The 13,146-nt window shown below is 43.0% G+C and overlaps 1 protein-coding gene across 1 annotated transcript in view; it reads right to left on the bottom strand.

The window, feature by feature from the left end:
- The window catches only part of GPR158 (G protein-coupled receptor 158), a 390,742-nt gene extending 379,861 nt beyond the window's left edge, over nt 1-10,881 (bottom strand). The window contains exon 1 of the mRNA XM_074324946.2: nt 9,325-10,881. Coding sequence (XP_074181047.2) covers nt 9,325-10,226 — 902 coding nt within the window. The 5' untranslated portion in view covers nt 10,227-10,881. The remainder of the gene's footprint in view (nt 1-9,324) is intronic.
- Nucleotides 10,882-13,146: the final 2,265 nt, after the last annotated feature.

Raw genomic sequence — 13,146 nt, 5'->3', positions numbered from 1 at the left:
TGAATAAATGACCATGAAAAAGTCAAACACTGGACATACATGAACTTAATCTGCATTTAAATGAAGACACATTAACAGATTTCAGAATTATAATCAAAAATTAAAGTGACGTATTTGATTATGTGCATAACCATAGACGTTGAGGGTTATAAGGAGCCCTACAGGTCACCTACTCCAACCCCCTCAATTCACAGATGAGGAAACCGAGGATTAGAGCAGCAAGTGCAGCCCATGGTAACTACCACCAGCAAGGATGTGGCCCAGGGTGGTGCCAATATCTTCCACCTCCAAGGCCAGTATTTGCACCAGGATTCACAATTATTACAAGCCTTCACAACAATTAGGAATGGAACTAAACCACCATATAAATTATAAGTTACTATAAATCACATAATTTTAATACAGCTAAATTAAAAAAGTTTATGTTCAGCTGAGGACAGTATTTGGGAAGACAAACTAAATACAGAATATTTACTGAACTTCATATATGATAACAGTTCTTCATTTAACCTTTACAGAATCCCAAAGAACATACAGTTTAATATTCTTAGTTTACAGATGAAATAATTGATACCCAAAAGCCACAAAAGGAACGATCCAAGATGGCAGAGTAGATACACACTGTGCTTGCCTTATCCTGCAAACACATCAAAATTACAATTAAATTAAAGAACAATCACCCTGGAGAACCATCGGAAGTCTAGCTGACCAGAAGTTTTATAACTAAGGATATAAAGAAGAAGCTGTGTTGAGATTGGTAGGAGGGGCAGAGACACAAAACGGGCTGATCCCAAACATCCATATAGTGGATAAAAATTGGGAGGGATATCTCGGCCATGGAGGTTCCCCATGGAGGAGCAAGGGACCCCAGCCTCACACCACACTTCCCATCCAGGAGTACTAGGGCCAGGAAAGGAGCTCCCACAACATCTGGCTGTGAAAATGGGGATTCTGACCATCCAGGTGGGACAGAAGGCTGCAGGAAACCCACACATCCTCTGAAAGGACCTGCACACAGACTCGCTCACAGCACTCCCCTGGGATCTGGCGAAGTGACAGTGACTTGCGGAGCATCAGAGACATAGGGGGGCAGACTGAGGTGTGTGGCCTCAGGGGGTGACCTGGAGGACAGTCGGCATTTTCCCTGCTCCTCCTCCCATGCAGCCGGCAGGCAGATGCCATCTTTCCTCTGTTGAGCCCACCCCCTTTGCTTATGGCCAAGTCTGAATCTGAAATGGCCTGGTAAGCTCCACAGCTCCACCCTACTGATTCACTGGGACCCCCACCCTACCTAACACCATACAACAGGAGGTTTTATCTGCAGCTGAATCTTACCGGAGCGGGCAACCAACAATAGGCAGCAGCAGACCTCGGTGTCCCAGCTTTTTGCAGAGCTACCCCAAACCTGGTATTGGTGGCAGCCGTCCTCAGTTTACAGCGTGGGCTCTCCCACACTTCCAGGTTCATCACAGGCAGCAACCTACAGTGATCACTTTGCAGCTCCCACCGGGTAGTCCCCAACCAATAACAAGCAGTGGGTGACCTGAGCCTGCACCAGAGCTCCTCCCAAGAGGCCCAAGAACCATCATACTTGGAGGTTGGCTTCAGAAGACAGCAGAGCACTTCCCAGTTGGCCCCACAAGTGGCACACCCAAAGGGTGGTCTCAACAGGCACTAGAGCCCGCTGAAGCAAATCCCGCTCCATGTGGTAAGCCCCAAGGCACAGCAGCCCATGAGCTATGGATGTAGCCAAACCCCACAGAATGTCAGCCTGAGGATCAATCCCATCCATTGATGTGCTGATAGCAATCAAGGCTAAAATGTAACAGGAGGGCACACACAACCCACACAAAGAATACTCCTGGAACACCCGGCTCAGGTAACCAGGGAGACTGTGCCAGGACCCCACAAGGCACCTACTACATAAGGACAGCAAGAGACCTAGCAGATCTACCTAACACATAGAAACAAACAGAGAGGCAGCCAAAATGAAGAAACAAAAAAATATGTCCCAGATGAAACAATAGGAGAAACTCCAGAAAAAGAACTAAATGAAATGAAGGTAAGCAACTTACTACAGAGTTCAAAACACTGGTTATAAGAATGCTCAAAGAACTTCAATAAAAAGATAGCAAGCATTAAAAAAGACATAGAAACCATAAAAGAGAATCAGTCAAAAGTGAAGAATACAGTAACTGAAATGAAGAATGCACTAGAAGGAATCACCAGCAGACTAGATAAAGCAGAGAACTGAATCAACGATTTGAAAGACAAGGTAGCAGAAAACACCCAATTGGAATGGCAAAAGGAAAAAAAAAATCAAAAAAAAAATTATAATACTTTAAAAGACCTCTGGGACAACATCAAATGTCACAACATTCACATCATAGGGGTACCGGAAGTTGAAGAGAGAAAGCAAAAAGATTGAGAACCTATTTGAAAACATAATCACTAAAAACTTTCCTAACCTGGTAAAAGAAATAGACATAGCAGTCCAGGAAGCACAGAGTCCCAAACAAGATGAACCCAAACAGACCACAACAAGACACATTATAATTAAAATGGCAAAGGTTAAAAACAAAGAATCCTAAAAGCAGCAAGAGAAAGGCAACTAGTAATATATAAGGGAATTCCCATAATATTGTCTGCTGATTTCTCAACAGAAACTTTGCAGGCCAGAAGGGATTGGCACAAAATATTCAACATGATGAAAAGCAAGGACCTACAAACAAGACTACTCTACCCAGCGAGGCTATCATTTAAAGTTGAAGAACAGATAAAGAGCTTCCCAGACAAGAAAAAGCTAGAGGAGTTCATCACAACCAAACTAGTATTACAAGGAATGTTAGAGGGACTCTTTGAAATGAAAAAAAGATAAAAAAATATGAATAAATATGAATAATAAAATGTTACTTATCTATCAACAATTACTTTCAATGTAAATGGATTAAATGCTTCCATCAAAAACACACAGTGGCTGAAAGAAAACAAGAACCTTACATATGCTGCCTACAAGAGACTCACTTCATATTGAAAGACACACACACTCTGAAAGTAAAGGGATGGAAAAAGATATTTCACGAGAATGGAAATGGAAACAAAAAACAAAAAAAAAATAGCTGGGGTAGCAATAATTATACCAGACAAAATAAACTTTAAAACAAGAGACAAAGAAGGACCCAGTAATCCCACTTCTGGGTATTTATCTGAAGAAACCCAAAACGCTACTTTGAGGGGACATGTGCATCCATATGTTCATTGCAGCATTGTTTACAATGGCCAAGATGTGGAGGCAGTCTGGGTGTCCATCGATGAAAGAATGGATAAAGAGAAGGTGGTACATATATGTAACGGAATATTGCTAGGCCATGGAAGGGAATGGGTTCTTGCCATCTGTGGCGGCATGAATGAATGTGGAGGGTATTGTACTGAGTGGAGTATGTCAGACAGAGAAAGACAAATGCAAAGTGATTTCACTTAATGTGGAATCTAAAGAATAAAGTTAACAAACAAAACAGAAACTCACTCATAGATACAAAGAACATTTTGATGGTTGCTAGACGGGAGGGGTGTTGAAGGGTGGGTGAAAAATGGGAAGGGATTAAGAAGTACGAATTGGTTGTTACAAAGTAGTCATGGGGATGTAAGTTATAACAGAAGGAACGTAATCAATAATGTTGTAATAACTATACTGTCAGATGGGTACTAGATTTATTGGGGTGATAGATGGGAGGGGGTTGGGGAACAGGGTGATAAAGGTGAAGGGGTTAAAAAGTACAAATTGGTACTTACAAAATAGTCATGGGGATGTATGAAGTAAAGCATAAAGAATATAGTCAATAATATGGTAATAACCATGTATAGTGCCACGTGGGTACTAAACTAGTCAGGGGGATCACTTCTTAAATTACACAAATGTCTAATCACTATGCTGTACAACTGAAATTAATATAAAATAACATCAAATGTTAACTATAATTGAAAAATTAAAAAGGGGAGGAAGGATGAAGGGGGATAAGAAGTTCAAATTGCCAGGTATAAAATAAGTCACAGAGATGTAATGTACAGCATGGGGAATATAGTCAGTAATATTGTGATAACATGGTACAGTGTCAGATGGTTGCTGGACTTATGGTGGTCACTTCTTTAAATATATAAATGTTAAACAACTATGATGTATACCTGAAACTGATATAATATTGTATGTTAGCTACACATATATATATATTTTTTTAAGTGTGTTTTTTCCAGGACTTCAGGTCAAGTAGTTATTTCAATCTAGTTGTGGAGGGCACAGCTCACAATGGCTCATGTGGGGATCAAACCGGCAACCTTGTTGTTAAAAGCACTGCACTAACCAGCACAACAGAGCTAACCAGCCACCCCAGCTATATTTTTTAATAAAAACCTTTTTAAAAGAGCCGCAATAGCAGATGTCCTTCTATAACCCAGGTTCAGTATCTCTGTGCTGTTCGTACAAGGTAACCTGTTCACCATTACCACTACCCACAAGGGGGACATAGGGTTTGTTTGGCCAGGAGCAAGATGGTCATTTCTTTTATACTATGTAAATTGCCCCCTCTTGTTGAAAGCAGAGACCTGTACTAGAATCACTGACGGAGGTGTGTGAGTGTACGTGTGTGAAGGAGAGAGAGTGAAGTGACCCCTCAGCAGTCAGCGAGTCATTGATACCAATGTTCGTTGTGTTTGTTTCCAAAAAGGGGTGTACCCACTATTGTGATCTTTCCTTCACTGCCCTATTGCCTTTTTTTAGCAAACACTAGGTCTGAAATTCATTCAGTTTCCTTTTCCTCTTCATATTACTTCCCCATCAATATCATTTCCAGAAGGTACTGCGTTTGTGTATCAGCCCTCTTTCCAAAGCTTACTTGTTCACCCTTTGGATAGGTCATTTAAGAACTCACAGAACAAAGGGTTATAAAGATATTTGGATACCATCAAATACCTTTGGATATCATTCCCACATTTTAATTGTGCAGAAATTGACTCCCAGACAGATAGTAAAGCCAGTCAGAAACAAAACTGGGACTTCAGGCAAACTTCTGACTTAAGTCTAATACTTTTCTCACAACATTCCTGATTATATGATGGCCTAAAAAGAATAAGTGTATATGACTTCCTTGGGCCACATATATTAATTATTTCAAGCCATTACCATGTTACATTTTTAATAACAAGGTAAAAACAAAATTGGTAATCAGCATAGGGTAGCAGAAAGACAACACAAGCTTCATAGCGAGATAGATATAAATTTGATTTGGGGCCCCTAATTTACTAGCTGTGTCACCTTGGGCAGACTGCTCAACTTTGTTGACATTGTAACTACCTGAGAGTACTAAGCATCAAATGCAGTGGTATATATAAAGCATCTAACATAGTAGGTGCTCAGTATAGATTGGTTCTCAATAATTCTAACCTACCACTAAAGAGCTGTGCCACTCTAGCAAATTTCTTGACCCCTTTGGGTCTCCGTTTCTTCCACTCTAAAATGAGAAGATGAAAAAAACCAAATGAATTCCAAAGACCCTTTCAGTTCATCAAGAAATAAGTAATTCCCAAATGTTCCTTCACCTTAATTTAAATTCAACAAACACTTAAGTAGCTATACCCATCCTAGGCACTGAGCAATTCCAACTACCACCAGAAAGTATGATTTCAGCAGAATGGGATCCAACTCCATGGTACCTTAAGTTCCACAAAGAAAAATGATTATGCAAAACCAAAGAACTTAACTGTAAGGGAAAGTCTACAAGGACATCACATACCTAATGTAATAAATAAAAATAATGTAGGGTATACCTTATATTATTACTCTGTTTTTTGTTTGTTTGTTTGTTTGTTTGTTTGTTTTTGCTAGGATGGAAGATGAGAACTAAAATATTTATACTATAGAACTATAACCAAGGACTCAGGAGATGTTTAGTTAGAGCAACTAATACCATTTTTTGAAAAGGAAGAAATGAATAATAAACTTCTCTTCCCATGTGCATATTATGCTAGACTTTAAAATGTAAGATATTTGTGTCATTCTGAAACACAGGAGATAACATTTATTCTGAGAGGTGTTTCACAGTGATAAACATTAATATAAGAAGGCAGTTGACCATATTCTCATAATATTTTTGAATTTCATGTTTTGGATTTACATTCTCTAAAAATAAAATATAATGTAATTTAAATGCTTGAATCTTATAAGCAAGACCTGGGGAAATGTTATCTGATCTTAAATGAAAATTTTAACTATAAAGTTTTACCCCCTTTTCTCTTCCATAAGGAAATCATTATCAATGGATTTTTTTTCATTATAGGTAAGGCTTTTTACAAATAACACCCTCTAGGTTCAAAATATATTTAAAATCATGATTAGAGCTCATAATTATGGTTTCCAAAAAATACATTTGAGGTTTACTCTGTTATAATACCCGTTCAACATTATTCACCTATGTTTTAGAATATTAGAGTACACATCTGAGGTGATAAAACATTATCAATAACAACAAAAAAAACTGTGCCTTTTGTGAATATGAAAAGACAGAAAAGGCCCATTTAAATATTATCTCAAATGTATGAAATAATATAATCTTTTTTTAAAAAAATCACCAGCTGTGTTCTATGGGCTAATTTTTCTTTTTTTTTTTAGTCCTAAAAGATGAGAAAGAGTAAACTATGTGCTCCGGCATACTTTGTGTGTGACGTTTCAGAGAGCCACAGAAATATGATTTAGGTATATACATATCAAGCACAGTGTGAACCAGAGGCACAAAGCCTGGATCCTGTTTGTGGTGGTGTTACAATGTGATTTTTGGACAAGTCCCTTCACCTTTGTAGTTCTGTTTCTTTATCTGTGAAACAACAGGAGGATCCATCTGATCCTTTTAAGGTTTCTTCCAGTTCCTATAATTACCATCTGTGTGAATCCTCAATACAGCATTTGAGGGGCACAAGACATGGGGCAAAAGCACTCACAGGAGAGAACTTATCCTGCTCTTCGTGCATGCTGCCAGGACAAGCCAGCTTCTGTAGGGAGCCAGACACTAAATGGCTTGGCTTCATGCCTCGGCTAAAGAACACCATCGATGACTATGAAAGCACTTAAAGAGGCTCAGCCAGAGGAAACTATTTTCTGAAAGCTGTCCAAAAAATAGGTAGGGGCTGTGTGAGCCCTGACAACCTCAGACCCTTTGTGTCCTCAGCCTTTCATCTTGGCTGGCAGAGGCACTGAGTTCATTTGGGTGACCTATGCTTTCTGAGCCTTAAAAGAAATAATTCTGAAAATGAATGGTTCTCATTCCCAGTCCCATTTCTGACCCTTGAAAATACACATATTTTTATGCAGCAGCTACATTACATGTAACAGTCCTGGGACACCTTCATAAGACAGTTTAGCATTGTGGTTGAAAGTATGAAATGGGTTCGAATCCTGGCTCTACTACTTAATTGCTGTGTGACCTTAGAATAAAAGTTTAACCTCTCTGTGCTCCAGGTTCTTTTTCTGTAAAATAGGGAAACTAATAAAACCTAACTCATAGCATTGCTGTGAAGATTAATTAAGATAATGCATGCAAAGCAGTTAGCACAGTGCCTGACATAAAGTAAAAGAAAGAAGGAAAGGGAGAAGGAAGATTGACTGATCCTGGGACCTGGGATGCCCTTTTCAGGTTTATCTGAAGGCCAAAATCACTTTGCTGGCAGTGAATGGCATCTGCTCATCTTTTTTCTTCTGAGCAAACAATATGGCAAAGACTCCAAGCTGGGGTTATCTCTTACTAATAGAATTCTGCAGAAGTCAGGAGGCAATGAGATTATCCTGAAAGTAGGAAAGAGTTACTCTGGTTTAAGACAAGATCTGTAAAAGAGATAGAAACACACAGAGACTTGTATTATGGTCATACAGAATCAGAGAAAGGGGATTGTTTTTCATTTATGCTTTCTCAAGTGTGGCCAGCATTAAAAGCTACAGAATTTTATAACTGGATGGCTCCCTAGAGACCATCTAGTTCAACTCCCTGACTTGATAGGTAAGTAGCTGAGGCCCAGAAAGGTTAAGCAACTTACCTGAGGTCATTCAGCAGCAAATGACGGTGCCAAGATGAAGAAACTTTCTGACTCCCACATTTGCCCACACAGTACTTGGCAGCCTGGTATCCTGCCCTTGTTGTGCCAAACAAAGCATTAAGACACACATACACACACACACACACACACACACACACACACACACAGGTTTCTCATTTTGGCCAGGTTCCCAATAAGCACATAAGCAATTTCAACCCCTAGATCTTCTTTCCAGAGCCTCTCATCATGGGAATTTGGGAGGATCCCCATCAATCTGTGGCCCCCTGCCAGACCTTCTTTGGTGTTTTTCTCTCTCTTGGTTCCTTCCTCACCTCAGCTTTTTGGAGCTGCTATTAGTTTCTCACCTCAAAAGTCAGGCACTTCCCAGGGCAGAAATTACCACCTGCTAACTGGCGAATTCTCATCTTCCCACAAATGCTATACCTTGAGACAGGAAATACATAAGTGTTGCTAAATTTCCTCCAGGCTCCCTGAGTGAATTCAGCCACAATTAAACTAACTCAACCAGGTTCCTTTACAAAGTGTGTGAGTTTGTGAAGGGCTGGGGAACCCTTTGGCACGCCCGACCCAGAGAACAGGAGAAAGAGGAGACCAAGGAAGAGAACGTGGATTGGAGGTAGGAGGGAAATGGGTAGAAGAAGTACACTGACAAAAAAAAGTCTGGATCCTGGAGACAGCTGTGCTGTTGAGACTGACTCACTGGTAAGGCGACAGAACTGCCAAGGGAATCGCAGTGTTTTAATTACAACAGACCGGTGCCCCAAACTACACACGTACGAACAGGCAGAAGCCACCCCAAAGTGGCAGAAACAAGGAACTCTTTCTTCCTCCTGCTCCCTTCTCTCTCATCTGATGCTGGCCATTCTGTGCCTGGCGGGCGCACCCCAAAGTTCCCTAGCATCACCCCTCCAGGGAACCCCCGCTCCCTACTCCCCCAAGATCTGAAGAGAAGCATTAGGGCATCAGAGGTTTCGCTCAGCTCTACCAACGGCGCCCCCGTCCCTTGATCTGAAAGAAGCTTTCGCTGAGTGTCTGAAGGTGACAGATGTGGGGCGCTTCTTGTCCCTAAGTACATGCGCCCGCGTAATGTGCCCCTCAGCCCAGGTCGCTGCGTCTCTGCTATGAGGTTGGGAGGCGTAAGTATCATCCAAATGTTCCTTCCCCACACACGCATCCACCCACGAAACCGGAAGGAAGGCTTTCCTCTTGCCTTTTTCCCCTCCCTACCTGAATTCTGGGACCAAGTTAGGCTGCAACCCGTAGAAAGCAGCGGAGAGAGTGACCAGCCACCCGGGCTTGTAACTCCCGTTCTCGCACTCCAGATAAGGCGGAGACCACTTGACATGGCTCTTGTCCCCGCCAAGCCCGTCCCTGCGCCGCCAGCTATGGCCCAGGCCCCGGGGCCCCTGATTGGAACCGCGGCGGTGTACATGGGTCCTCCACTTGCGCCGGAGGCCATGAAACCACTCAGTCTCCAGCGTGGCGTTGGCCAAGTGGTGTGCGGAGGAGGACAGGTCCTGGAGCAGAATGCGACTCTCCTCACGCGTGGCCTGGAGGAAGACCTGCGGGGCCGACGCGGACAGCGACTCGGTGCTGAAGGTGATGGCCGCCCGGGAGATGCTGGGCTCGCCCTCCAGGAGACTCCGCACCAGTGCCTGGTACCACTCCAGGTCGTCCTGCAAGTTCTGCTCCCGCGACTTATTGCTCTGCAGCATCATGTTGAGGAAGTTGGTTGCGTGGGTCAGCGTGTCCAGCGCCCCGTGCAAGGAGGGATGGGAGCTGGCTAGGGCTGGCGACTTCCCTGGCAGGCCCGCCAACTCATAGCGGCTGGAGCAGTTGGCTAGCTTCAGCTGGTGGGAGTCCCCGGTGTGGAGGTAAGAGGCCACGTCCATGGGCACCTCCTCGGCAAGTTTCTGCGCCAAGATGGTGCCGTCGGTGAAGCGGCTCCTGGGAGTCGAGGGGTCCGGGGCAGAGGCTCGAGCGGGCTGCTGGGCGTGCTGTTTCGCCCTCAGCGTCCTCTCTCGAGGGGAACCTTGCCGTCCCGCGGGATCACGGCTGGCGCCAACGGCCCCCAGTCCCAGATGAGCGAGCAGGAAGCAGAAGAGTAAGAGATAAGCCATGGCTCCCATCTGCCTCGCAGAGAGGAGGGGAGGTAACGGGAGGGGTCACTTTAAATTTTGGTCGTCGATTTATCAGCAGTAAGACTTTTACTAGACTTCCCTCTTCTCCAGATGGCACCCAGTCGAAAAGGACTTTAAAATAAGAATGTCTCAAAATTAGCCCGCTAGCTAAGCTACCGTCACAGGAAACCGAATCACCTGTGGCAACGCTGGCTACAGCCGCTCCACGATGGGTCGGCTGGGGATTACGCACCTCACAGCCTTGAGCAGAACAGGTTACCTCCGCTCTGGCTCCCGGCAGCTATAGTTAGCCTGCTTACGTCTTTCTGCTGGGCAGCTTCCACCGCCGCTCTCATTGAGGTGTGCTCCAGAGCTGAAGCTGCTGCTGCCGCCGCGGCCGCGGAAGACGCTACTCCATCATCTCACCCGTGGCAGGTCGTTCCCGCCTCCGGAATCTGGCTCCTCCTCATTCGCTTAGCCCGGAGGCGCGGAGCGCGCGCGCACAGACCGGCACCGCGAACGCGGCCGCCAGTCCCAGAGAGCGAAGATTTCTTTTAAGACGTTGCGTCTCTGGAGTCAAGAGGGCCAGACAGCTGGTTAATTGGAGCCTTAGATTTGGCCACAAACCACACTCCTGCCTCTTCCTGCTCTCGGGAGAAAAGCCGGTTTAAAGAGGCAGCCTGGCCGCAACCAAACCCTTGTAGGGCGGCTTCAAGTCGTCTTGTTCCCTGTTTGGTCGGCTCCTCTGTCAATCAGCCGTTTGTTGGGAAACGGGGCGGGAGCTGTCCAGTGCTGAACCCGAGGCAGCACGGAGGAGGCGCAGGAGGAGGCAGTGAAGCGGGATGCAGCAGCTCCGACTCCTTTCACCCACTCGCGTTCCCTGATGACTCGGAAACCTGAGGGGGTGGGATGGGGTGGGCGGGAGTGAGGGAAGAAGCAGAGCTTTTGTGGCTCAGAGCTTAGGAAACTTGAACGTACTGAAGAGGAGGGTGTTGGCGGCTTGCATGCTTAATTCAATCGTGCTGAACTCTTTTGCCTGGAAAAGAGGGAGAAAGGAGTTTTCATTTCTGACTTGAATCGGAAGGGAGGGACGTAGGATGGAGATGTGTCCTCCCGAGCATCTGCTCATTTTTGGCCAATCATCAAATCCTCCTCGTTGTCGATTAAAGAAATGATTGAAACCTACTTGCAGAGTTTTTAGCTATGAGGAAGTAATGGAGACATCTACTGGCTGAGCTTTAAGGGAAAAGTGCCATATTTAAGGAAGCTCTACTTGAAAGGGGGCCAGGATGAAGGGGAACCTACCTGTCAAAGTGTATGCAAGTGAAGATGTGGAAGGGAGAGAACCTGTGCAAAAGACAGAACTCATACTGTGAGCAAATGAGAATGGGTGAATCTGTGTTGAGTGAGAAGGGAAGCCATTCTTAGAGTTCCTAGAATTAATGAATATAAGAACTAAGACATATAGTTAACTATAGATTGGGATATATAGAAGAGTTGAATAGGTATGCCAAGCCCCTCCCCTCCAATTAGTGGGAAATCCCTTAACACCCATCCAATTGTTTTTTTTGAAGCTTTAAGAGTGTCTTCTTACATTCTGGAAATACTAATTAGTACTGGATATGTTGTTTTTTTACACACTTCCACTTTCCATATGCACTCCATTTTCAAATTCCCCAAGAACGACACAAAGAGAAAATCCCAAATTCACTTCAAATCCCAACTAATTAAAAAAAAAAATGACACTCGTGGCATTCTATGATAGCATTGCTTCGATTTACTTTGCCATTTTATTTCATTCTCCTCACTGAGAAAATACCTAAGCATTGAAATGTAAGCTCTAAAGAGCAAACATTTGTCTGCATTGGTCACTGTAGTATAATGAACACCTAGAACACAGAGAAATGCCAGGCATGTAGTATGTTCTCACTAAATATTTGCTAAATTAATGAGTAAGCCAGAAGACCATGGTGATGAAGCTAATTATTTAAAAATCTATCTCCATACCTGAGAAGTCTGCTTGGTATGTCAGCGATGGGGGCTTTTGGAATGAGACATAGCATCTATTTTTACACAGTCTCCAAGTGAGTTTTTATACCTATGCAAAGAATGGTTATTAGATTTGTATTTACTTACTAGTAGATTTTGTGTTCATATCTGACTTTTTGTTTAAATTTTGCTTTGCAGTATGCTCCTTTGCTAAATAAAGGTCATCCCAGTTTAATGCTCTATTATATGTGGCAAAAATAACAGAAGGAGTCTCTGTTTAATTTATGTTTAATATGTTTAATATGATTTTCCATCTATTTAACCATCTAAAGACTGAACTATAATTATATCATTACTTGATGCTTTTAGAAAATCTACATAATTTATTAACAGTTATTTAAAATTTTATAGTCACTTAAAAAGGAAGATATAATTTTATTAGTGGGTCCTTCTATAAGTAATTCAATGACACAGCATAATTGAAAGACTTGTGTTCTGGTATCAGCATTGTTTTAAACAAGACTTGTGACCACTGGCAACACATTTAAAGTTTCTGTGTCTGGGGACACAAACTGCCTCTGGACCTCATGATTTGACATTAACGGAGTACTGAAATGGCACCTGAGCCACTCTCCAGGAGTGGCAGTCCTTCCCCTAGAGCACATCTAACAAGAAAGGAGTAGCCTATGAGAAGCTCTTGCAATTTTAGCATTCCCTTCAGTGGATCACCTTCAGTCTACATTGCCAAACAACTAGGGTGAACTAGTTGGGTCTAGAACAGCACTGCCCAAAAAAAATATAATGTGAGCCACAAATGTAATCCATATATATAATCTTAAATATTTCAGTAGCACATTTAAAAAGTCAAAAGAAAAAAAGTGAATTTAATTTTAACAATATATTTTATGTAGCCCAATATATCCAAAACATTATCTCAATA

Source organism: Rhinolophus sinicus, chromosome 1 (assembly GCF_057876585.1).
Source record: "Rhinolophus sinicus isolate RSI-liver-muscle chromosome 1, RSI-T2T, whole genome shotgun sequence".
Lineage (NCBI taxonomy): Eukaryota > Metazoa > Chordata > Mammalia > Chiroptera > Rhinolophidae > Rhinolophus > Rhinolophus sinicus.
The sequence above is the reverse complement of the archived record's forward strand: the minus strand, read 5'-3'. Positions and strand labels throughout refer to the sequence as shown.